The sequence below is a fragment of the Pelodiscus sinensis genome, chromosome 4 (assembly GCF_052426305.1).
Source record: "Pelodiscus sinensis isolate ZL-2025 chromosome 4, ASM5242630v1, whole genome shotgun sequence".
Classification (NCBI taxonomy): domain Eukaryota; kingdom Metazoa; phylum Chordata; order Testudines; family Trionychidae; genus Pelodiscus; species Pelodiscus sinensis.
In genome coordinates this window covers 47407092-47434460 of record NC_143055.1, presented here as the reverse complement: position 1 = coordinate 47434460, position 27369 = coordinate 47407092, and the positions used below count along the sequence as shown (strand labels likewise).

The window sequence follows — 27369 nt, the reverse complement described above, 5'->3', positions numbered from 1 at the left end:
ATTAGTAAGACAGGATTTCCCTTTACAGAAACCATGTTGACTTTTGTCCAACAAATTATGTTCTTCTACATGCTTCACAATTTTATTCTTTACTATTGTTTCGACTAATTTGCCCGGTACTGAAGTTAGACTTTCCGGTCTGTAATTGCCAGGATCACCTCTGGAGCCCTTTTTAAATATTGGTGTCACATTGGCTACCTTCCAGTCATTAGGTACGGAAGCCGATTTAAAGGATAGGTTACAAATCACAGATAATAGCTCAGCAATTTCCCATTTAAGTTCTTTTAGAACCCTTGGATGAATGCCATCCGGTCCCAGAGATTTGTTAACATTAAGTTTTTCTATTTGTTCCAAAACCTCCTCTAATGACACTTCAATCCGGGACAGTTCCTCAGATTCATCACCCACAAAGGACGGTGCAGATTCAGGAATCTCCCCAACGTCCTCAGCCGTGAAGACTGAAGCAAAGAAATCATTTAGTTTCTCCGCAATGGCTTTATCGTCCTTGATTGCTCCTTTTATAGCTCGATCATCTAGGGGACCCACAGGTTTTTTAGCTGGCTTCCTGCTTCTAATGTACTTAAAAAACACTTTGTTATTTCTTTTTGAGTTTTTGGCTAGCTGTTCCTCAAAATCTTTTTTTGCTTTTCTTATTACATGTTTACACTTGATTTGACAGTGTTTATGTTCCTTTCTATTTATCTCACTAGGATTGGACTTCCACTTCTTAAAAGATACCTTTTTGTCCCTCACTGCTTCTTTTACATGGTGGTTAAGCCATGGTAACTCTTTTTTAGGTCTCTTGCTATGTTTTTTAATTTGGGGTATACATTTAAGTTGGGCCTCTATTATGGTGTCTTTAAAAAGTTTCCATGCAGCTTTCAGGGATTTGGCTCTAGTCACTGTGCCTTTTAATTTCTGTTTAACTAACCTCCTCATTTTTGCGTAATTCCCCTTTTTGAAATTAAATGCCAGGGTGCTGGACTGCTGAGGTGTTCTTCCCACTACAGGAATGTTAAATGTTATTATATTATGGTCACTATTCCCAAGCGGTCCTGTAATGTTTATATCCTGGACCTGATCCTGCACTCCACTCAGGACTAAATCGAGAATTGCCTCTCCCCTTGTGGGTTCCTGCACTAGCTGCTCCAAGAAGCAGTCATTTAAGCCATTGAGAAATTTTTTCTCCGCTTTTCTTCCTGAGGTGACATGTATCCAGTCAATATGGGGGTAATTAAAATCCCCCATTATTATAGAGTTCTTTATTTTGGTACCCTCTCTAATCTCCCTCAGCATTTCTATGTCAGTATCGCTGTCCTGGTCAGGTGGTCGGTAATATATCCCTACTGCTAATTTCTTATTATTGGAGCATGGAATTTCTATCCATAGCGATTCTATGGAACATGTAGAATCAAATTAAATAAAAATATTAAGTGAATCAACATTATCTTTCACATACAGTGCCACTCTGCCACCCACCCGGCCTGCTCTATCCTTTCTATATATTTTATATCCCGGTATGATTGTGTCCCACAGATTTTCCTCATTCCACCAGGTTTCAGTGATGCCTATTATGTCTATCTCCTCATTTAATACGAGGTACTCTAGTTCACCCATCTTATTAGTCAGACTCCTAGCATTTGTGTACAAGCACTTTAAAAATTTGCTACTGGTTATTTGTCTGCCCTTCCCTGATGCATTGGATTCCTTTGTATGCCGTTGTTTGTCAGCTCTGGCCCATGGTTTGCCCTCTCCCCTCCTCTCTTTCCGACTACAGCTTAGAGAATCTCTATCAACGGATTCTCCTCTAAGAGAAGTCTCTCTCCGATTTACATGCATCTCCGCACCAATCGGCTTCCCCCCATCTCTTAGTTTAAAAACTGCTCTACGGCCTTATTAATGTTTAGTGCCAGCAGTCTGGTTCCACCCTGGTTTAGATGCAGTATTTATTGTCAGGGAAAACATACTAGTATCCACACTTGCAGAGAGGGCAACTAAAACTAAAACAGGAATTTGCCCAAGGAAGTGAATCAGCAACATCTCGGATTGCTCTTATGCATAATATTATTACATACAGGAGTGGCCAAATTTCCAGCTGGTGTCAATTGACAATGGCTCTGTTGATTTCAATTAAATTATGGATAATTGGCACCACCTAAACATTTGGTCTGAGGTTTTTATTTAACAAGGATAGGATTTTTTTTCCTTTTGTAAAACCTGGCTGATTTTTATGTTGCTGAAAACACACTGAACTGAATATATTCTGGGTATATTTAATTTCTTAGAAAACAAAGACATTTGTCCATCTGCGGTCAGTTTTACTTTTATATGACTGACACTATTCCTGTTTTTTGGACAGACCAACATTTAGAGTCTGTATTTGAGTCACTCTGGTCCAATGTTGAGCATAATATGTAAATGGAGTCCACATTAATTGATAATACAATACTTCCCTTTTTATTAAGTTGTATGCAAGACAGTTAATATATTATGATAAGGCACATTGCCCCTCCAAGCCCCTTAAAGCTCTGGAGATTCCTCCACCCCAGGAACTAGTGTGTTGTTCCCCTCTCCTGTCAAAACTAGCACCTCTACATGCCCTGGTCTACACTGGGGAGCTTGTTTTGAAATAATAAACGGAGTGTCCACACTACTGAGCTCATTACTTCAAAATAATGGGTTGGTCATTTTGAAATCAGTAGTCTTGCTTTCCTTGGGGAATAATGTTTATTTCAAAATTGTTATTTCGAAATAGCATTAGTGTGAACACTGTGGTGCTACTATTCTGAAATAACTATTCTCCAGAGTATTTCAGAGTACAGTAATTGCTCCCCAGGGCTTCTTGGGGCTGTGAGTTGAGCTAGCACATACACAATAATAAAGTCCGCCGTGGACTAATTTTGAGGCTTCCCTCTAATGTGGACATATTTTGATTTTGTTATTTCAGGAGTTATTAAATCAATTTAGTTATTTCAAAATAGTTTCCTTGTGTAAATGTGTCCCATGGAACCAAAGTCATTTAACTTGACTGGTAAATATTAATGGAAATGTGTAAAAAAAGACCGAATTTTACGCATGGAAAAAAACTTTTCAGAAAATCTTCAAGATTGTTTAAAAACATAAACATACAACCAGTCATAGAAACTCTGGTCTAACCAAGTTATGTTTGATGAAAGAGTAGTTCTGTCTCCACAGAGCAGCCCTAAGGCTCACAATCTTATATATAAGAAAATATGATCCTTTGGCAGCTGATTTAGGGATGTTCCAATTATGTCACCCATTCCTTAGTTTCTCCTTTTATATCAGAGGCTAAAATACTGTTCAATGCTCAATCAGTACCAAAGACTCCATAGCAGAATGAAGGAGCTAACCTTAAATTTAACCTTTTAAAATAAATATTTAGCATATAGGCTTTGATTTTGTGTGTGTACATAAATATAAACATATGGTTATTTCTGTTTTTTTTTCTAGGAATACACCATAGATATAATTTTTGCTCAGACTTGGTATGACAGTCGCCTGAAATTTAACAGCTCAATGAAAGTGCTTATGCTCAATAGCAATATGGTTGGAAAAATTTGGATTCCAGACACTTTCTTCCGGAACTCAAGAAAATCTGATGCTCATTGGATTACAACTCCAAATCGTTTGCTTCGAATCTGGAGTGATGGACGAGTGTTATATACTCTGAGGTAAGGGTTCATTAACAGAATAGAAAAGATAGAGCACTTCATTAATATTTTCACTCATTATTTTAATCTGCAATCCATTAAAATTAAACCTATTAATTTTAAGACTTTGAAAACAATTGCAACTGACAAAAATAAATGAATTATTGTTACTAAGCAAAAATATTGATGAGGACTTTGAGAGGATTATAGTAAGCAGTAACTTCTAGGTCTTCTTTGCTTCCGAAGTTCAGAGGACCAGAAATAATGTAGAGTAGAATTTGTTGTGGCTTAGTCAAGTGGAACATAAAATATATGCTGTTGTAATGTACTACTCAACAAGAAAGTAAATAGAAACAGGGGACAGATTTGCTTAATTTAGGCTCAAGAAGACAGTAAAGATAAATGTAATAAGATGTAATAAGATTAACGTAATGTGACAAGCCAATACCATAATTTGTGTTTAACTTCTGAAGTGTCACAACTTCAGCTGTACACTGGACAGTAGTTACTGTACTGAATTGAACTCCTAATTGTCCCTTATAGCTATTTTGCACAAATTATGTTTTAAGAAAAGAAAACACTAAGTTAACATATTAGTCCTAAATACTTATATATAATGTGCAGTGGGAAGCAGATATTTGCCAGTATAGAAAAGTATCCAGTAATAATCCATTAGAAGTAAAATTTAAAAAAACCCTCTAACATGATTTAAAAGGACATTTAAGTTGATTTTATAAAAATTGCCTTATTTTTAAGAGTGTGGTTTTCTTCTAGAGTCCTCTTTAAAGAGTATATCCTACTTTCTAGAATTTCATGCTCATCTGATTATGTTTTTTAAGTATCACCACCAAACTTGCTCAAAGCCATGTCTTTTCCTGTTGCCAGTTGTTGTTCTAGGCCTGCCAATTGCCGCTGTTTCTGAAGCTCAGTAAGGGTACATCTACACAGCAACATTATTGCAAAATAACTTAGTCCACATCTACACAGCAGGCAGTTCTTTTGAAATAATGTTGAAATACAGTCAAGCTAGAGGACTTCTTACTCTGACTCCTATAACCTTCATTGTACGAGGAGTAAGGCAAGTTGGCGGAAGAGTGCTCTATCTCAAAATAAGCGCTGTGTAGATGCGCTCAATTTCTAAATAAGCTACACAATTGACGTAGCTCAATTTGCGTAGCTTATTTTGAGTTAAGTCCTGCTGTGTAGATGCAACCTAAGAGCAGTGGATGAGAGTGATATCACTAAGCTAGTCTATGAGACAGGGAGTGCAGCTGACCTTCAGCAAAACTCAGTGCTGTCCAATGTATACATTTGTATTAGGGAAAGAGATGGCCTGAATTTGGCCTAAAGTGGAAGTAAATGGAGAAAAGCAAAGTTCGTACAATAGTGAATTAAGGTGCAACAACAGGCTCTGACAACACAACAGGACATTGGGCTATAGATACCCCAAATGGCCTTTGCCATTTCCCTTTTGGCGCTTTGTGGAGTAAGATTGGCACTTCTTCACCTTCAGCTTGACAGGCAGGCTGAGTTTCCTTATTTTGTCTCCCCTGAGGTTTGGTCAGCTGGTCTCTTCAAGATACCCATCTATGATCCCAAACCTAATTTATGTTGTCTTAAATAAAAACTGATTTCATTGAGCAAATCACTGAAAAGAAAACACGGGGCATAAACTTTCAGATTGAAATAAACTATGTTTTCTACAGCATGGTAGAAGTTCTTTCCTTCTTGCATTCTAAAGTCTGTCTGTCTTAAGTGGTCAGGTCAAATTTCTAGACAGGCCCCGAAAGAAGTGTGTATATAAAATAATACTTCATAGTCCGGTTTTCCTTGTCAGCTTATCCCTTGCACCCCTCCATCCACTCATGAATATGTAATCATAGTATTACTCTCAGAAATCCATTTAACTTACTCTTACCAAAGAAAAGGGGAGATTTAATAGCATAAATTAGAGACTGGGGCCTTATTCACAGTGGAAGTCAATGGGCACTTAGGGACCAAACATGTGCCTTTGAAAGTTTTTTTAATAGATGTAAAGTGTAATTTTCAAAAGCCCCTAAATGATTCAGCAGCCTAAGTTTTAGTTTCTGGAGTGATTTAGGGTGCTTATCTTTTTGAAAAGTTACCCATGAGCATCTTCTCTTTAAGAGCCTGATCCTGTTACTAATATTAGTACCACTAGCTTCACTGAAACTATCTACATGAATGAGATCTGCAGGATGGGGCCCTATGTACTCAATTTTACTATTGCACATCTAGGCACCAAGCATAATGATTCCAAATCCCACTTTGAGAAAACCCATTAGAATGGGGTATGTCTACACTACAGCGCTAATTCGAACTAACTTAGTTCGAATTAGTTAATTCGAACTAAGCTAATTCGAACTAACGCGTCTAGAACTAAAAACTAGTTCGAATTAGCGTTTTGCTAATTCGAACTAGCATGTCCACATTAAGTGGACCCTGAACAGGGCTTAAGGATGGCCGGAAGCAGTGCCGGCAGGGCATCAGAGGAGGACTTAGAGCATGGAGATGCTGTCTCAGGCTAGCCGAGGGCTGTGCTTAAAGGGTCTCGACCCCCACCCCGGACAGACAGTTCTTGGGGTGCCCTGCTTGAAAACCAGTCCTGGCTTGGAGTGCCCGGAGTGCCCACACTGGGCACATCACACCACTCGGCCATCAGCCCGGCTGCACTTACCGCAGGCTGCCATCTGTGGAGAGGGGGGCAATTGGGGGGCTGCAGGAGAGCTTCCACCCCCAGAAGCCCACAGAGCCAGCCCAGTCCTCCCCATCGGGGGCTCGTGCCCCATTCCTCCCTCACCTCCTTCCACTTACCCTTCCCTAGCCCCTTTTCTTGATGTACAAAATAAAGGACAATTGTGTTCAAAAATGGAATCTGTCTTTATTGAACAAAACTGGGGGAGACTGGGAAAAGGAGGTGGGAGAGAGGAAGAGAGCGGCTGGGAGAGGGGAGGGCAACTAAAATGATCAGGGGTTGGGAACAGGTCCCATATGAAGAGAGGCTAAAGAGACTGGGACTTCTCAGCTTAGAAAAGAGGAGACGGAGGGGGGACAGGATAGAGGTCTCTAAAAGCAGGAGTGGGGTGGAGAGGGTGCATACAGAAAAGTTCTTCATGAGTTCCCATAAAGAAGGACTAGAGGACACCAAAGGAAAGGAATGGGTAGCAGGCTTCAAACTAGTAACAGAAAGTTGTTCTTCACAAAGCAAAGAGTCAACCTGTGGAACTCCTTGCCAGAGGAGGCTGTGAAGGCTACAACTAGAACAGAGTTTAAAGGGAAGTGAGATCAAGTCATGGAGGTTGGGTCCATGGAGTGGTATTAGCCAGGGGGTAGGAGTGGTGTCCCTGCCCAAAGTTTGTGGAAGGCTGGAGAGGGATGGCACGAGACAAATGGCTTGGTCACTGTCTTCGGTCCATCCCCTCCAGGGTCCCTAGGGTTGGCCGCTGTCGGCAGACAGGCTACTGGGCTAGATGGACCTTTGGTCTGACCCAGGACGGCCATTGTAAGCTCAGGGCTCAGGGTCGGGGGTCTCAGTGGACCACCTTGATTTTCATGCACTCCTGCTCCTGGGTGGCCAGGCTGGCAACTCTCCTGCCCTAGACGGCCACCTTCCTGTGCCTAGTGCGGAGATCGTGGATGAGGTCCACGATGTCCGCACTAGCCCAGGCGGGTGCCCGCCTCTTGCGGTCCCGGGCAAGCTCCCGGGAGCCGCCAGCCTGGTCCTGGGAAGAGGGGGAGAGCTGGGGGGCATCGGGTGGGTGGCTCTATCCGTGCCAGGTGCAGGGTCTGCTGGCTGGGTGCTGGCAGGCTTGCACCTGGCACGGGCACCGTAGCCAGTCCATGCCCCTTTAAGGGGTCCGGGGCCGGGAGGGGGGCATAGAGTTTCCCTGGTGTTGGCCAGAGTGGCCACCAGGGAAACCTGGGAAGCCTTAGCCTCCCACTAGTTCGAATTAAGGGTCTACACAGCCCTTAATTTGAACTAGCTAATTCGAACTGGGCTTAATCCTCGTAAAATGAGGTTTACCTAGTTCGAACTAAGCGCTCCGCTAGTTCGAATTAAATTCGAACTAGCGGAGCGCTAGTGTAGCGCCTATCAAAGTTAGTTCGAACTAACGTCCGTTAGTTCGAACTAACTCTGTAGTGTAGACATACCCTAGGTTATTAGGTGGTCTAACATAGAACCATCTACCAATGACTTTTGCACAAAGGACATGTGGTTTAAGACGTCCAGGGCGCAGTAGAAAGAGCACAGCTCTAGGTCCTTTGCTAATTGCTGATGAAGAGCTCTCCCTCTCTTGGGTAAACAACACTCTCCTACAACTCTCCCTCCTCTTTGAGGTGAGAACAGCTCCTATTTTAATCAACTTGTACTAGTGAAGAGCTGAAAGGACACAAAAATAGAATGCATACTTGATGTATTTTGTGAGTAACAAATTAGCATGACCAGACTCACAGGTCTTCAAATAGTACTTGGTGATTCTTTAGAGATGATAATACTTTTTTTATATGCTCAGTCCCTAATACACATTCATTGGCCCCAAATGACTTGCATGCACTCTCATATGTAGTCTTAAGGACCTAGGTCAGTGAGGGACAATCTAGACTAGTGAGAATACCATATAAGTGGCCCTTCTTCATCTCAGTTGGTTGCAAGATTGTCATAATCGAGACAGTCTCCCGGAATAGGATAGTTTCGCTAACTGCGCTTGTGTACCTAGAATTTATAGGGTGTGCCGATTGGACCATAATAGTGCTATGATTGGATGCAGAGGTTGCACACGGCTCTCACAGGTAATATTATGCGCATCTCTTCATGTACCCGTGCTTTAAGTGCATGTCACTTTTGCAATAGTGGTAGGAAAAACCTACACAGATGGAACCCAGCAGAATCCGGCAATCTTGTGTGTGGGCAATGGTAAACAAAACGCCTCAAGGGCCACACAAAGCACACAGCATGCAGCCCTCAGGCTATAAGTTGCCCACCACTGGTCTAGGTGCTTGAACATAATCTCACTTATATTTTTTGTTCTAATTAGGTTGACAATTAACGCTGAATGTTATCTTCAGCTTCATAACTTTCCTATGGATGAGCATTCCTGTCCTCTGGAGTTTTCAAGCTGTAAGTGGTAAAATATTAACTTTCTATTATTATTTTCTATTTTCTATTATTTAAATTCAAACTTTCTATTATTTAAACTCAACTAGGCATTGTCAATCTCCTGATAGCAGCATTTCATACCTCAGTAGACGGTTTCTCCATTTTTAACCATCCTATTACGAAGAGATTCCTCAAGGGACTCGAGAATGTGTATCCACCAAATAAGGCCCCACCCCCTTTGTGGGACCTAAATCTTGTTTTGAACTGCCTCGCCAGACCTCCCTTTGAGCCACTGGCAACAGTACCACTTCCTTTCCTTTTTATGAAAGTCTGTTTCCTCTTAGCCATCACCTCCGTCAGGAGGGTGAGCGAACTCAGAGCATTCATGTCAGAACCTCCTTACACAGTTTTCACAAAGGATAGGGTCATACTTAGACCCCACCCCACGTTTTTGCCAAAGGTCTGTACAGAATTCCATCTTAACGAACCGATCGTATTACCTACCTTTTTCCCAAAACCACATTCTTCGCAGACAGATGCCAGCCTGCACACTCTGGACATCCGGAGGGCTCTGGCCTTCTTCCTAGAAAGAACAAAACCATTTCGTAAATCTGAAAGACTTTTTATTTCCATTGCTGAATGATCCAAAGGGACACCAATATCATCTCAACGAATCTCAAAGTGGATATCGACATGTATAATCAAATGGCACTCTCTGGGCAATAGACCGCTCCAATGCCCACCACAAGCACATTCTATTCGAGCCACGGCTGCTTCTACATTTATACTTTTTAAAGCAAATTAAGTATGAAATAAATGAAGAAAAGTATCTACCATATTTAAACTTTAAAAATCATCTCAAATTATGCCCCTCAGTTTAAATGTAATAAAACAATCATTCTAAAGAAACAGAATCACTACAAATTATATTGAAATATTGCATTATTAATTTGAGATATACATTTCCCTTAAATGACTATTTCTGTATCATTTTGGTTGGTAGTACAGTTGGCCAATTAAAACTAAGACAACATTTTTAGGGTAAAGCTTAACAGTATATCAGGTATGCTATAGAACAGTTGTTTTCTAATCCAGTTACTTGGGTTGTATCTAATTTCAGAGATCACAAGTGAAAGCGTTCTTTTCTATATGCTGTGAATGAATACTTGTTTGCTCTACTTTGTCCTAGATGGATACCCCAGAAATGAAATTGAATACAAATGGAAGAAAACCTCTGTTGAAGTTGCAGATCCCAAATACTGGAGATTGTATCAGTTTGCATTTGTAGGATTACGAAATACAACTGAAATTTCCCATACTATGTCTGGTAAAAAAAAAAAAAAATCTGATGTTTCCTTGCATGCGTTTAAAGGGTTAGCAGCCTATGCATTTCATTGTTTGCCTAAATTGTGCAAAGAAATTGGAGAAAGGGGTAATGAACAAGGTGGCAAAATTTGCGGATGACACAAAATTGCTCAAGATAGTGAAGTCCATATCAAACTGTGAAGTGCTTGAATGGTATCTCACAAAATTGGATTACTGGGCAACAAAATAGCAGATAAATTTAATGTTTATAAATGCAAAGTAATGTAATATTTGCAAACATTATTCCAACTATACATATAGAAAGATGAGGCTTAAATTAGCTGTTTACACTCCAGAAAGAGACCATGTGGATAGGACAGCTTTCTGAAAACATCCACTCAAGGTGCAGCAGCAGTCAAAAACAATGTTGGGAATTATTAAGAAAGGGATACACAAGAAGACAGAAAGGCTATGTCAACACAGGCAGCTTCTCGCGCAAGAACTCTTTTGCAGAAGAGTTCTTGTGCGAAAACTCTTCCACAAGAGAGCGTCTACACTGCCATATGCTTTTGCGCAAGAGCTTCCATGGCAGTGTAGATGCTCTCTTCCACAAGAAAGCTCTGATGGCCATTATAACCATAGGGGCTTCCTGCACAAGGAATTCATGTTGCCTGTCTACACTGCCCTCTTCTGGAAGAACTCTTGCACAAGAGGGCTTATTCCTCGTGGAGGGTATGTCTACACTACAGCACTAATTCGAACTAACTTAATTCGAATTAGTTAATTCGAACTAAGCTAATTCGAACTAGTGCATCTAGACCTAAAAACAAGTTCGAATTAGCATTTTGCTAATTCGAACTATCATGTCCACATTGAGTGGACCCTGAACCGAGGTTAAGGATGGCCGGAAGCAGTGCCGGCAGGGCATCAGATTAGGACTTAGAGCGTGGAGCTGCTGCCTCAGGCTAGCCGAGGGCTGTGCTTAAAGGGACCCGACCTCCACCTTGGACAGACAGTTCTCAGAGGTTCCCCGCTCGCTTGTCTAACTTGATGAGGGACAGAAAAGCATTCCTGGCTTGGAGTGCCCTGAATGCCCACACTCGGCACATCACAGCACTCAGATATCAGCCCAGCTGCACTTGCCGCAGGCAGCCATCCGGGGGGCGTGATCAATCGGGGGGCTGCAAGAGAGCTTCCACCCCGAAGAGCCCGCAGAGCCACCCCAGTCCTCCCCATCGGGAGCTCGTACCCCATTACTCCCTCACCTCCTTCCACTTACCCCTCCCTAGTCCCCCTTCCCGATGTATGAAATAAAGGACACGTGTGTTCAAAAATAGAAACTCCCTTTATTTAACAAAACTGGGGGAGACTGGGGAAAGGAAGTGGGAGAGGGGAGGGCAACTAAAATGATCAGGGGTTTGAAACAGGTCCCATATGAAGAGAGGCTAAAGAGACTGGGACTTTTCATCTTAGAAAAGAGGAGACGGAGGGGGGATATGATAGAGGTCTATAAAAGCATGAGTGGTGTGGAGAGGGTGCATAAAGAAATATTCTTCATTAGTTCCCATAATAGAAGGACTAGAGGACACCAAATGAAATGAATGGGTAGCAGGCTTCAAACTAGTAACAGAAAGTTCTTCTTCACAAAGCAAATAGTCAACCTGTGGAACTCCTTGCTTCAGGAGTCTGTGAAGGCTAGAACTATAACAGAGTTTAAAGAGAAGTTAGATAAATTCATGGAGGTTGGGTCCATGGAGTGGTTTTACCCAGGGGGTAGAAATGGTGTTCCTGGCCTCTGTTTGTGGAAGGCTGGAGATGGATGGCACTAGACAAATGGCTTGGTCATTGTCTTCAGTCCATCCCCTCCAGGGTACCTAGTGTGGGCCGCTGTCGGCAGACAGGCTACTGGGCTAGATGGACCTTCGGTCTGACCCAGTACGGCCGTTCTTATGTTTTTATGTTCTAAGCTCGGGGCTCAGGGTCGGGGTCTCACTGGACCACCTTGATTTTCATGCAAACCTGCTTCTGGGTGTCCAGGCTGGCAGCTATCCTGCCCTAGATGGCCACTTTCCTGTGCCTAGTGCGGAGGTCGTGGATGTTGGAGGCCTCCCCCCAAACCTCGATGAGTTCCACGAGCTCTGCATTAGACCAGGTGGGCGCCCGCCTCTTGTGGCCCCGGGCAGGCTCCCAGGAGCTGCCAACCTCGTCCTGGGAAGAGGCAGAGGGCTGGGTGGGAGCAAGTGGCTGGCTCGTGCCGTGCTAGGTGCAGGGTCTGCTGGCTGGGTGCTGGCAGGCTTGCACCTGGCACAGGCACTGTACCCAGACCGTGTCCCTTTAAGGGCTCCAGGGCCGGGAGGGGGGCAGAAGAGTTTCCCTGGTGGTGCCCAGAGTGGCCACCAGGGAAACCTGGGAAGGGCTAGCCTCCCACTAGTTCGAATTAAGTGGCTACACACCCCTTAATTCGAACTACTTAATTCGAACTAGGCGTTAGTCCTCGTAGAATGAGGTTTACCTAGTTCGAATTAAGTGCTCCGCTAGTTCAAATTAAGTTCGAACTAGCGGTTTGTATGTGTAGCACCTATCAAACATCTGTTAGTTCGAATTAACTTTGTAGTGTAGACATACCTGGGGAGAGGAATAACTCTTCTGGAAGAAGCCCTATTTTACAATGCTATACTGTAAATTTACTTCTGGAAGAACGCTCATGCAGTATAGACAGCAGATAAGTTTTTGTGGAAGAACGGCTGTTCTTCCGCAAGAAGCTGCCAGTGTAGACGTAGCCAAAATATCACATTGCCCCTATATAATGCATTATACTTCCACATCTTGAATAATATGTGCAGAATAACAGGTGCCTCATCTCAAGAAAGATCTATTGGAATTGGAAAAGGTTCATAAAAGGGTAACAAAAATGATTTTGGTATGGCATGGCTGCCATATGAGCATAATTAATAAGTCTGGGACTTTTCAGCTTGGAAAAGAGATGACTACGGGCAATATGTTTGAGGGCTATAAAATCATGACTGGTGTGGAGAAATTAAATAAGAAAAAATTATTTACTGCTTCCCATAACACAAGAACTAGGGGGTCACCAAATGAAATCAACAGGCAGCAGGTTTAAAACCAACAAAAGAAAGTATTTCTTCACACAATGCACAGATATTGTGATGGGCAGGACTTCAATAGGGTTGAAGAAGAACTAGATAAATTCTTGGAAGATAGGTCCATCAATGACTACTAGCCAGGATGGGCAGAGATCGTGTCTCTAGCCTCTGTTTGTCAGAGCTGGGACCAGATGACAGGAGTTAGATCACTTGATGATTACTTGTTCTGTTCATCCCTTCTGGGGCACCTTGCATTGGCCACTGCTGAAAGATAGGATACTAGGTACCTGGATAGCCAGTATGACCGTTCTTATGTTGTAAGAAACCATTATATTTGTGTGGGTGCTGCTAGTGTCTAGGGCAAAACAGAATTGCACATGACCTGTTATAATGCACAAAAGTCCTTTGGCAGTTTTATTTAAAAGGAAAGTACTATGTTTCCAACTGTAAATTTTACAACATGGTATATATTCGGAACAAGAATTCTGACAAATTATGAGTCAGAAAATCATGTGCACTATCTAATTAGAATTGTTGGCTTTTTCCTTGTAGGGGACTATATAATCATGACAATCTTCTTTGATCTGAGCAGACGCATGGGATACTTTACTATTCAGACATACATTCCTTGTATATTAACAGTTGTTCTTTCATGGGTCTCATTTTGGATTAATAAAGATGCTGTGCCTGCAAGGACATCATTAGGTATGTATGTTCCTAATGCATAAAAATCTTGAGAGAGAAAAAAACCAATACAAATATCCATGGCTTTAAAATTAAGATTCTTGGCTTGCACCAGAGGACAGCACAGGAGATGCTGGAAATGCTCACGGGAATTCTGATCCAAACCCTGTGGATCTGAAGTTGTGCTCATAAAGGAGTTTTCTATATATGCTCTTCTCATCATCCTGCATAAGTGGCAGCACAGTCAATGACCAGGCACAGGGTCAAGATTTTCCTGCAGAGAGAGTTGTGGAACACAGAGGAAGTTAATTTTCTCCTTCGAGATATGTCCCTGTGAGTCCTCCACTGTAGATCAAGATGCATCCTTAAACTTTCGATTGGAAATGTTAACAGCAGCTCCCCTATGGACTGTGCATGTGCAGTGTCTTGTGAGCTGTCAGAGATTGAACAGTATGTGCTGGGCCTGAGCTCCTCAGTTCCTCCTCTACCATCCCTGGCTAGAGACAGAGTTCAGCAGCCCCAGTTCCTTACCTTTGACTAAATTTTTGCCTTATAATTAGTCATAATCCCAATTTCCAGTTTCTCGCTCAGATTAGTTCAAATTTACCAAACAAACCGCTCAGCTTGCTGTCATGACTAGCTCCTCAGGCTGTAAAAGAGGGCAATAATTCTGGTAGGGGACCACTCCAAGATTTTGGAAAGTGATCAAAGGCTGTACTTTTCTGTGGAGAATGCATAGGGTCTAGGAAGGAGGTTGGGCACAGAAGGGCACACTGGGTAAGGCACTGGGGTGCAGGAGACAGTGTGAAGTCTGAGAGGAAGTTTGGGCAAAGGAGGGGGTTGTGACCTGGGTCAGGGAATAGGGATATAGAGTCACGGAGGGAGTATGGGTGCAGGAGAGGATTCTGGCCTGGGAGAGGGGCACTAAGAAGGGATGCAAAGTCTGGGAGGGAGCTGTGACTGGAGAGAAGGGGAAAAGGGGGTGCAGACTACAGAGGGTATAGGTGGTGACTTGGGGTAAGGGATTGGAGTGCAGGGTCTAGGAGGGAGTGTGAGTGCAGGAGAGGAGTGGGTTGGGGGAGGAGTGTAGGAGGGGTACAGGGTCTGGGAGGGAGTTGTGACCTTGGGCAGTGGATGCAGAGGGTTTGGATGGTGACCTGGGAGAGGGAGTTAGGGTGCAAGAGGGGCTGGGGTACCAGAGGCAAGCTCTGGTTGGGAAGCACTTACCTAAGCCAGCAGCCCTGCAGCACCCCAAAGGCAGGCTGGTTTCCCTGCCTGCTGCAGCCCCATATCACTTAAAATTGCAAGCTGCAAATCACAGGTAGCTCTCAGCTCCGGGAGGGGGGAAGAGTCTTGCACTCCTCCCATTCTCCAGGCCAATCTCTCAGCTCTTATTGGCTGGTTGTTTCCAGCATATAGGAGCTGAGAGATTGGCTAGGGTCAGTTCCTATTGGCTGGTTGTTTCTGGCCAATAGGAGCTGAGGATTGGGTGGGAGGGGGACAGATCACACAAAGCTTCCCCCCTCCCTGCAGAGCAGAGAGATGTACGGACTGAGCTTTAAATCATGCAGTACGAGCCTGAGGGTCCCTGCAGGGTGGTCCGCAGGCCGGATCCGGCCCTCGGGCCATATTTTACCCAGCCCTGCAGTAAGAGGTGCAGAGAGAGGATGCTAGACCTCCTGCTTCCCCTCCTCTCCTGGAGCCAGAGAAAAGAGCTGACCAGCCAGTATAGGACATTGCTCTCAGTGCCACAATTATTAGCAATTAATTGTCCCTCACAGTGCAGAAGGCTAAGTTACCTCTACTCCCTGCACCTATGGATGAGCTCACACTCTTCCAGGACCTCTTCAAAAGAGTAGTCAATGAACTCAAAATTAGTTTTGAGAAAGTATCTGAAACCCAACATAAGTTCACTGACATAATGTAAGCCACCATGTTCTCTAAAATAGCAATACCAATCAATAACATCATCATGGAACCAGCTAAAGTGGTGACGTAGACCCCAGCCACTATGAACCACACCAACAAGAGAGTATGCAGGAAATATTTTGACCCATCTAAGGGATCTGAATTCTTCTTTACATATCCACTTCATTGGTGACTGGGGCAGCAAATCAAAAAAGTAAACAACAGTATTCTTGCTTCACTCCATCTGATAAAGAAAACAGGATATGACCAATGACCTCTTGCACTCCATGAAGGAGTCATGTGCCACACTCAGATTACTCAGTATTCAGTAACTTACCACAAAAGAGAGACAATACAGATACCATCTGTCCCACCTATGCGTAACAATACCAAAGATAACATGATACACATCGATAATAACGCCATAGAACCCAATGTCGTCACCCTCAACAGCAACCCAACCCCTTACTGCAAACAAGCAAATGTGAAGCTTTAGTAAAGGGTATAGGAGACCTCATGACCTACCTAGCACCTGCTGTAACCATCCATTTGTTTGACACCGTCTGCACCCATTCTTCACCAATTGAGTAGCTATCACCACAAACAGATGGGTCCTTGAAATCATACAATCGGCTATACCATTCCATTTCTCTCCATCCTCCTCATCCCTTTTCAGGAACCCTTCTCACAAATACTTGCTCCATATAGAAGTTCAACATCCCATACAGTTGGAAGCAATAGAGCAGGCTGCTCAACACAGAGGGAATGGGTTTTATTCCCACTATTTCTTGAGAGAAAAGAGAGTTCGTGGCTAAATAGGTTAGTCAAGAAACAAATATTCTGGGCGGTTTTCCTCTCCATAAATAATTCTGGAGCAGAAAGAGGAAGATTGGTTTTCAGCCCTAGACCTCCAGAATGCACATTTTCTTGTCACTATACATGCTGCCCACCACTGTTTCCTGTAATTTTGTTTTGGGGGGCAAATCATTACCAAGATAGAGTACCCTGGTCTTTCATCTGCACCCCGAGTATTCTCAAGAGTCAAGTACTTGCTTGTATGGTAGACTATCCCTCTCAACTTCCTATGGGTATGTCTACACTACAGCGCTAATTCGAACTAACTTAGTTCGAATTAGTTAATTCGAACTAAGCTAATACGAACTAACGCATCTAGAACTAAAAACTAGTTCGAATTAGCATTTTGCTAATTCGAACTAGCGCGTCCACACTGATTGGACGCAGGGGCGCATTTAAGGGCGGCTGAAACCGGTTCTGGCAGGGCATAAGGTCAGTAGTTGCTTTGTGTGGCTGCTGTTTGAGGCTATCTGAGGCTCGTGCTTAAAGGGACCCCCCCGGACAGTCGGTTCTCAGCTTTCCCTGCTTGCTTGCCAAACTCGCCGAGGGACAGCAAACCGTTGATCTCTGCGCCCGTGTGTGTCAGTGCTTCCCTTCAGGGACGTCGCCACAGGTGGCAACATGGAGCCAGAGCTCGCCCTGCACCTTCTGGTGCACTTTCTGGACTTGCTGCTGCAAGCCTGCCAGCAATGGCTCGAGGCTGCCTGGCACCACCTGGTGCACGTCAGCCCCCTGCCTCTCCACCTGGCCGCCCTGGGGGCCGTGGAGGAGCCGTGACGGCGCCCCGGCACCGGCGTGCCCCGCCGCATCTGGCGTCTGGACACCAGCAGCGACTGGTGGGACCGCATCGTCCTGGAGCGCTGGGAAGACCGACAGTGGACCCAGAACTTCAGGATGAGGAGGGACACCTTCCTGGAGCTCTGCCAGTGGCTCGCCCCTGCTCTGCGCAGAAGGGACACTCGCATGAGGCCCGCCATCCCCCTCCAGAAGCTGGTGGCCATTGCCCTCTGGAAGCTCTCCACGCCGGACAGCTACCGATTCGTCGGGAACCAGTTTGGCGTGGGGAGAGCCACTGTTGGAGTGGTGCTCATGCAGGTATGGCACTCGTCTGCCACTGTGCCGGGGAGGAGGGGGGCTGCAAGGAGGGGATGGGCCGCCCCAGGGACAAAGGGGGGGAGGGAGGAGGCGAAAGCGCCCCGCACAGGAGGGGTCGGTCTGTCCCGGCCGTACTACAAGCCGCCGGGGGGGTTGCTTCCGGGAGTGGGGTGTGGGGCACTTCCAGGGCATGAATGCTCCCAGCCACCCGGGCGCCCCACTGATTGGCGCTTTGCTGTGTCTCTCTCCGCAGGTGGTCAAGGCCATCAACCGGGTGCTGCTCCGCAGGGTGGTCCGCCACGCCGACCCGGACGCCGTCATCTGGGGATTCGGCACCCTCGGCTTCCCCAACTGCGGGTGGGGGGGCCATCGATGGGATGCACATTCCCATCCGTGGCCCGGAACACCAGGTGTCCCGTTACCTGAACCGCAAGGGGTACTTCTCCATCCTCCTGCAGGCCGTGTGTGACCACCGGGGACAGTTCACGGACATTAATGTGGGCTGGTCCGGCAAAGCACACGATGCCCGGGTGTACCGCAAATCCTCCATGTGCCAGCGGCTGCAGGACGGGACCTTCTTCCCCGACCGCCACATCAGGGTCGGGAACGTGGACATGCCCGTGTGCCTGGTGGGGGATGCCGCCTACCCACTGCAGCCCTGGCTCATGAAGCCCTACACGGGGCACCTCAATCCCTCCCGCCAGGCCTTCAATGCCAGGCTGACCAGGGCCCGCATCGTGGTGGAGGGGGCCTTCAGGCGACTGAAAACCCGCTTTTGATGCCTTCTCACCCGTCTGGACCTGGCCGAGCACAACATCCCTCCTGCGGTGGCAGCATGTTGTGTGCTCCACAATTTATGTGAGAGAAAGGGGGAGGCTTTCCTGCCGGCCTGGATGGCTGAGGCTGACCGCATGGCTGGACACTACGGTCAGCCCCGCACCGCCGCTGTCCGGGAAGCCCATCGGGGGGCCGTCCGGATCCGGGAAGCCCTGTGGAAGAGCTTCCTGGTGGAGGAGGAGGACTGACCTCTCCCTGCATGCCCCACTGGGGCCTTCTTCCACCCTACCCCCTTCCGCTTTCCCCTCCCTACCTACTGTCAAATAAAGACACCTGTTTTTCAAACAAAAACGTCTTTTTATTTAACATAACTTGGGTGGAGGGAGGGAGGAAGGAGGGTGGGAGAGAGGAGGGAAGGGAGGAAGGGAAAGGAAAGCTCAGGGGTGGGAATCCGGCTGCCTCTCCTGTCTCGCAACGCTGCGGGTCCGGGGGCATCGGTGGGGAATGGTTGTGGAGGGTGGGGCAGGAGGGATGGGGGGTGTGGAGGAAGCAGGAGCAGGAGCAGGAGGGGGAGCAGGGGGATCAGGAGGGGGAGCAGGAGGAATTGGGAAGCGGTCGAGCAGGCTCTGGAGGTGGCCTCGCAGGGCACTGCCCTGCTCCTCCAGTGCCTCCAAGCTCCTCCGGCGCAGCCTCAGGTCCTTCTGAACCCAGTGGTCCTGGATACGGAGCTGTTGCTCCAGGAACTGGAGGTGCTACCTCTGGTACTCCTCCTGGTTCCTGGCTCTCCTGCTGGCCTGGGCGCGGGTGGCTGCTGCAGGCGGGGTGGTGCTCCCTGCAGTCCCAGGTGCTGTGGCTGTGGTGAAACAAGAACAGCGGTCAATTACCCCAGGGGCCCAGGTGTGTGAAACCCAGCTCCCCTCTGCAAGGCCAGGGCCCCTGCAGGATCCCCAGCTGCTGCTCCGTGGTGGGCAAGGCCCAGGCGCACGGTCCCTGGGCTCCCTCTCGCCCCAGCCCCCCGTACACATAAGGGGAGCACGATGGTACTCACATGTGGACACCTCCCCGGCCTTGGATGACACAGGCGAGCGGCTCTGTGGGGTGCCTCGGGGGTCCCGGGTCCTGGGCAGGCTGCCGGCAGGCTTCTGGTTCTCGGAGCCCTCCTCCTCCTCCTCCTCCGTCTCTGGGAGCGGTCCTTCTGCCCCGGGGTCTATCACGTCCTGGTGGGCAGAGATGGCATGAGCCCCCAGGAGGCAGGCTATAGCCTGGAAGTGGGGGCACGCCTCCGGGTCGGCCCCTGGTAGGCAGGCCCGGGAGTAGGACTGCCACAGGTCCTTGATTTTCCAGCGCACCTGCTCCCGTCTGCGCTGGTGGCCCCTGGCGGCCAGGCTGGCAGCCATGCAGCCGTAGACTGCCGCGTTCCTGTGGCTAGTGCGGAGATCGTGGACATTGGAGGCTTCCCCCCAAACCTCGATGAGGTCCACGATCTCCGCACTAGACCACGCGGGCACCCGCCTCTTGCGGCCCTTGGCAGGGTCCTGGTAGCCGCCAGGCTGGTCCCAGGAAGAGGGGGAGGGCTGGATGTCATCGGGTGGCTGGCTTATGGGGTGTCAGCTGCTGGGTGTGCTGGCACGGGTGCTGGCAGCCTTGCAACTGGCACAAACTGTGTAGCCAGCCTGTGGCCCTTTAAGGGCTCCGGGGCTGGGAGGGGGGCTGTAGAGTTTCCCTGGTGTTGGCCAGAGTGGCCACTAGGGCAAGCTGGGAAGGGCTAGCCTCCCACTAGTTCGAATTAAGGGTCTACACAGCCCTTAATTCGAACTAGTAAGTTTGAACTAGGCTTAATCCTCGTGGAATGAGGATTATCTAGTTCGAACTAAGCGCTCCGTTAGTTCGAATTAAATTCGAACTAACAGAGCGCTAGTGTAGCGCCTATGAAAGTTAGTTCGAACTAACGTCTGTTAGTTCGAACTAACTTTGTAGTGTAGACATACCCTATGTGGTGGAATCCCTTTTCGATCCCCCATCAATTGTCATGCATCCCTCACAGGATGGGGAACAAATATGATCCACCTCATGACCCAGGGCCATACTCAATGCCTGCCTCCACTTTCTTCTGCTAATCAAAACTCACAAGATTAGACTCAACCTCACACATGTGTTTTATGTGAACAAACAAGGAGGGAGCCCAGTCCTGCACTCTCTGCACTGAGGCTATAAAACTCTGGAACTGGTGCTTCCGTATAACATTCACAGCTCTGTCTTATGTCTACCCAGGTCTCAGAACACCACTGCATAATTATCACTGAGAAATCAATGATGTGGTTCTATCCAATGTCTACCAGAACTGGGGTGGCACCAACTGGGTCTATTTGCCTTAGCAAACAACAAGAAATGCCCCACTTTCTGCTCCAGAGTAGGTCTGGGAACAAATTTGTGGGGAGACGTCTTCAAGTTCTCACGGACCAATGGCCTCCTATATTCATTCCTACCAATACCCCCAATAACAGGATAATTCAAAAGATACAGACAGACAGATCCTGCCTCATACTAATTGCTCCAACATGGCCTAGACAATATCATCCAGTTGTCCTGATTTCCCTTCCTCCCCCCCCCCTCACAGGCTCCTATTCCAGTACAGAAGCTAGTGGTATCGCTCCAATGAAGGACATTTTTATCTCAAAGCATGACTACTCATGAAGAATTAGAATGTTCTGAACCAGTCCAGGCAGTTTTCCTACACAGTTGGACACATGCTATTTGCACAATGTATCTCCAAACATGGAAAAGGTTCACTTGTTGGTGTGTTGCCTAACACGTTTTTTCCACCCCTCTTCCACTCCCTCTAGACTGCTTCTTAGAACTGAAATTGTTGGGCTTCTCCCCCAGTTCAATCAAAGTTCACTTTGTGGCAATCATGGCATTCCATCATGAGATTGATAGTGACATTGTCTTTGCCCACCTTGTCACTAAGAGATTCCTGAAAGGCATTCAGATGCTATGTATACCCAGACGTACGACCACCAGTAGAACCCTGGACTTACACTTAATCCTCCAGGCCTTGATGTACAAACTCTTTGAAGCTACCTGTTCCCTTCTCCATCTATCCATGACAAACTACTTTTTGGTGGCAATTACATCAGCCAGATGTGTCAGAGAACTCGGAGCCCAGATGGTGGAACCTCTATACACTATATTCTTCAGTGACAGAGTCACATTACACACACATCCTAAATTTATGCTGAAGATCCACTTCTCCAACCCATCTCCCAATATTCTTTACCAAACCATTCACTAATGTATTTGAAGCAGCTGTGCACACACTTGATGTACATAGAATATTATCCTTCTATCTGGATGGGATGGAACCATTCAGACAGACTGCCAAGCTGTTTGTTTCAATCACTCTGTGCTTATAAGGCAAATGGATATTAGGCTGAATACATCTCTGGTACCAACTGAGACAAGTCCAGCCTGCTAAATCTGTGTCCACCTCTACTTCATTTCTCCATAATGTTCTGTTCTCTGACATCTGGGCATCAGTTCTCATCTTTGCTAAATATAACACTCTCATGCAAGGCCCCTCATCAACCGTGAGACTGGGAAGAACCGTACTATCAACTGCCCTCTTACGTGATCCTAAGCCCCACCCATCTTAACAGATACTACTAGTACACAGTCGCCTATGTTGGACTACTCACAGGGACATCTCTTGAAGGAGAAGAGGTTACTTACTGTGTGCAGTGACTGACATTCTTCAGGATGAATATGCCTATGGGTGCTCCATTATCTACTCTCCTCTCCTCTACTTTGGACACTGGTGCACACTCTATTGTAGAGAAGGAACTGAGGAGTCCATATCATGCACGTGCTATTCAAGCTCTGACAGTTCACGAGGCAGGCACTGCACATTCATGGCCCATAAGGGGACTGCTGTCAAACTCTGCAGTCGAAGATGCAGGGACTTACTTTGACCCACAGAGGAGCACTCACAAGGACACCCATCTAGAAGAAAGTCAGTTACTGCACATGGCAAGCAGTGTGCCCTCCAAACTGTGCAGCAATACATTTTCACAGGTAATAATTAATCAGCCTTGCCCAGTCAGTTAGCTCCATGCATGGAGCCCTGAGCCTCTGACTGGGTGGGGCTGATTAATCACCTGTGAAGCTGTGCTGCCCCACAGTTTAGAGGGAACATTGACCGTGAGTAACCTCCTGTTCCTAAATTAACTAATCCCAGTTTTTAACATACCTGTGTTTGTTTTGGCCTAGGACCATGGGGTTTCTCTTCTCTTGCTCCTTTCTCAGTGAGATAGAAGGGAAAGGAACTTGTAAACAGGAACAATAGTTGTGTTTAATGTCTGATTCTCTAACACTTGCAAAAGTTAGGAGTATCTCAGTTGAAAATAATGATGGAGTTAAACGTGTGAGAGCTGAAACCATTTCCATAGTTTTGTTAGGCTCCATGTCAAGGATCTGATTGCAGCATATCAGTCTAAATGTATCATCATCCTTTCGATATGGGTTCTGTTTTAACATTTGGTTAAGGCACTCATTCCAGCTCATTTAATAATTCAGTTTAAGAAAAGTAGTAGCCAAAACAGTTTCTCCTTTTAAAAGTACTAAAGAAATCATATTTATTTTTGTTAACATATTGCAGTTATTTATGCTCTCTTCAAAAGTACTGACATCAAATAAACACTTTCAGTTTGCAGGAGAACACTTACAAATGTAGTTGCAAATAAATCTCTTAGTTCAATATACTGTTATTTTAGTACTGGAGTATGGGAGACAGTAATTTATTGACAGCATTATTGTACAGAAAGAACACAAGAAGATACAGATTTTTTTTAAATCGCTTAGTTCCATGTTATTTAATTAACAAAAAGTTATATAAAATTTTAGTGACTAGAGTTTAAAGCTAATGATTTGACACATCTCCTGATATTTAGAATCTATATATAAAATACCTCTAAAGGATAGCATTCAAACTTTGGCCTTAGTACAGTCTGAAAAGAAAATGTAAATATGGCATCCTATGTTCTTGATTTATTGTCTCTCGCCAACTGCATAAACAATTGGTCAACTACCAGCCCTGGAAACTTAACCTAGGATATAACAATCAAGCTAATATTTTCCAGCTCTTATACCAGCAACAATAACCCTATTCGAATTAAAATGTGTTTCAGGTATGTTCTAGCGATGTATAGTACTGCACCTATAATTTATGCCCTTGGATTAATTGATGTTGACTGATGTGTAAGCAATAAAGAACCCTAGTTGGGATTTAAAAATACCTATTGGGAGATATTTAAAATCCCACTAGATTTTTATCAGTATTATCAGCCGAGTCAATCTGGAACTGGAGTAACCCTTGAATTCTGAAGTTAATCCTTTTGAAACAGAAAATACAACAATTTTATATTATATTACATTAATGAATTGTGATTTGGTGCAGATTCTGAATGTATAGTTATTAAAATCAGTGTGATGGGCTCGTATGTCAAGTCTGTGTAGTGAGTCGTATGTGGAATGCTTCTGTGAGTTAGAGCATTCATAGAGTTGAAGACCAGAAGGGATCATTAGATCATCTAGTTTAACCTCCTGCCTGTCAGGGGCCATTCCATACTACCCAGTTACCCCTTTCTTCTGGATTTTTCTGGGTTAAGTGGGACACCTTTTTCCTAGATGTTTGTTCTTTATTTGTATTGTTTAAATGTTTAAATTGTCTGTGTTCTCCCAGCACAGTGCAGAGTTAAGTACATTGAAAATTTACATTAACAGGCCTTTACAGCATTTTATACAGAATTATTTGGACTTGAACTAGAGACTAAAATCATCTCTCTCTCTCAGCCCCAATACTGGTATTTGGATAAATGGGGATGAACTTGTGGCACACTTATCGGTGCTGATGTGAAGCCTCACCAGTCAATAGATTCTGTGCAGTGCAGGGGTCAGTTTGCTAAGATCTGATTGTACTGGGAAATACTGTGCCTGTTTGCTTGTTCACAAAAGTAAATACATTAATGCTTAACAACTACATCTGTTTGTAGGATCATTATTGAATATCTCCCTTTGTTCCTTTATTTCCTTGTTCCTTTCTTTTCTTTCTTTTGAACAGGTATTACTACAGTATTGACTATGACAACACTAAGTACAATTGCTAGGAAATCTCTTCCCAAGGTTTCGTATGTGACAGCAATGGACCTTTTTGTTTCAGTTTGCTTCATTTTTGTGTTTGCTGCCTTGATGGAATATGGAACCTTGCATTACTTCACTAGCAACAAAAAAGGGAGCAAGGAGAAAGAAAAGGCATCAAAGCACAAGCCAGCTGTAAGTTTAAGAAATTTGGGAAAAGTCTGCTTAATTGTAGTGTCTTTATTATATTTTTACTAAAGGATATTTATTAATTATTATGGTTATTGTTGTTATTATTTATTATTATTGATTTATTTGTATTACCATAATGCTTAGGAAGCCTAGTCATGAATCAGGAACCCACTAACTAGGTCCTGTATAAACACAAACCAAAAAAATTCTCTCTCTGCCCCCACGCAGACTAAGAAGAATCTTTAAGAGGCTAGCTGGCAAGCTGTGAGGTAAACAGTCAGGGTAGTTAACATGACAGCCTATCACTCTTGGATTCATTTCCTGATAATGGCACAAATGAACATAGATTTAGGCTCATTATACTCTCTAATGGATGTAAGATGAGCCAAAAAAGCAGTTAAACATACTTTCCATGGCTTCAAAGGAAAAAGGCCCCAATGCCTCATTGGGATCCATTCAGTAACCCATGTGAGTGATGAACCCCTCTGAGGATTCAGAATGTGTACAGGGTCCATGCTAACACTTCCAAATGCAGGATCTGACCCCAGACCGTAGTTGCAGAAACGTTGTAGGTGGATCGAGGTTATGGGATTTCACCTTGACTGACACGATCATCTTTGGATACTTGTATAGAAAACATATCCAACTTCAGAGAGAATTCTTTATTCCTTTCATGAAAAGCAAATTTCATAGTCTCATTTAAAGATGTTTTTAATTGAATCAACACTCTAGCACTGCAGTCTGAAATTTTGTTGAGTGTGAAGCACCACACAGCAGACGTGCAGGAACAAATATTAGACTATTGTAATAAACCCAGTGTTCTAATATATAAAAACTGTTCAGCGTATTTTCCAACAAATAGTAAAAATACTTCACACTAAGCTTTAAATTAGCAAAATATTGAGATAAAGGCATTGAATATCTTATGCACTGAAATACAAACTGAAATAGCCTTATTTCATAATAATTGAGGCTTGGTCCCCACTTTCTTTGGGAAACCCTGTAGGAAGACCTAAGAGGCAGGAAAATGCCCCAAAGCTGCCTTGCTGGAAAGTTCCCTTCCAAATCATTGAATTGAAAGAAGACACAGTTTGGTGGCAATATCACCACACTGGTGACTTAACACTTCCTCCTTTTTTCCTCTTCACCCTAAGGAAATCTGAGACTGACATATAGAACATGCTTTCATGACCAAATTTAAAAAAAGTTTGGAGAGAGTGAAGGTGAACATTGCTGTTGGAATCAGGTTCTCTAGCCTGGCTGAATAGTGTTTCAATGGAGCCCAGGAGAGAAAGGAGGAGATGTAACTTTAAATCACCTTCGCAGCCTTATGATTCTAGGGCAGTTCAGCCCAAGTGGCGAACCATGGCAACTGCCAGGGAAAGGAAGGCTTGGAGCCACTTTGTTCCAAGTGGTAGGAGCATATGTAGTCACAGATGGAAGGGGAGCCTAAGCAAGGGATAAATTGATGGGAGGGGGTGACAGTGATAAAGGTTCTGAGGGGATAGCGGGTCTGAGCTGCACTTCTCAGGCATGGCTCCAGGGAGGTCATAGAAACGTGTACTCCTGCAGTATGTGTCTATGGGGCACAGTACACCGAAACAGAAGTGGGATCTCTCAGCGTGCCAAAGAGGAAAAGGAACTTAGAGAGTGTGGGAGGCAGTGCCGCCTACCCAAGCCAGAGAGACGGGGAGAAACTGCCATCAGTTTAACTTATTTAATCTGCCTCCATCACCGGTGGAGCTGAATGCATCTCATGTGTTTTAATAATAGAAATAATTATAAGAATCTCTCTTCTTTCCCAGCCTGTGGGGAAAAAGAATTGGCTAATTTTATATATTTGTTCATAATAACCTTTTATTAATATTAAATGTCTTTTATCAGAGTCAAAATATCTAACCGCCTCTTTTGAAATAGTGGCAGATCATTAACAATTAAAGTAATGGAGATGCATTAATACATAATAGAACTCCCAGACTTTAATGAATTTTGTTTCATAAACTAAGCATTTGTGTGATATTCTGCAAAATGGTACAAAACTTACAGTATCTAAAGCAATATAAAAATACTGTATTGGTGAGTCATGCATAGTCTCAATTACTGAATATGTAGCTAGAGATGTGTCTAAGATGAGAAGCAGTGATGCAATATCTAGAACATTGCTCTCGATAGTATTGTGTGTGGTCCTTTTAGAAATGTGCTTTGTTTTTTAAGGTCTGAGAAATGCCCCCATCTGTTCATCCAGATTTCTTTAAACAAACGAAACATATCTGAGTATTTTTTTAAATTTAATATATTTAGTTATAAAAGAGACCGAGCTTATGAAAGAGGTGTGGTTTTTTTTATTTGTTTTTTTTTTTTTTAGTTCAGTGACGTTTAAAATGCAGTGAGATTTCTAATTCCAAATGGAACAATTACAGAGAAGCCATACAGTAACAAACCCTGATCTTTCCTGATACCTTTCTTCAAGTTCCCTATTCATTCCTGTTTTTTTCTTCTGATTATGAATGTGCTATTTTTAAGCCAA

At 44.7% G+C, this 27369-nt stretch overlaps 1 protein-coding gene across 2 annotated transcripts in view; it reads left to right on the top strand.

The window, feature by feature from the left end:
* The window catches only part of GABRG1 (gamma-aminobutyric acid type A receptor subunit gamma1), an 81825-nt gene that overhangs the window by 45251 nt on the left and 9205 nt on the right, over window positions 1-27369 (top strand). For both annotated transcript variants that reach the window (XM_075930486.2, XM_006111939.5), the window contains exons 4-8: window positions 3472-3692; window positions 8729-8811; window positions 9980-10117; window positions 13752-13904; window positions 24634-24845. In XM_075930486.2, the coding sequence (XP_075786601.2) occupies window positions 3472-3692; window positions 8729-8811; window positions 9980-10117; window positions 13752-13904; window positions 24634-24845 (807 nt within the window). The remainder of the gene's footprint in view (window positions 1-3471; window positions 3693-8728; window positions 8812-9979; window positions 10118-13751; window positions 13905-24633; window positions 24846-27369) is intronic.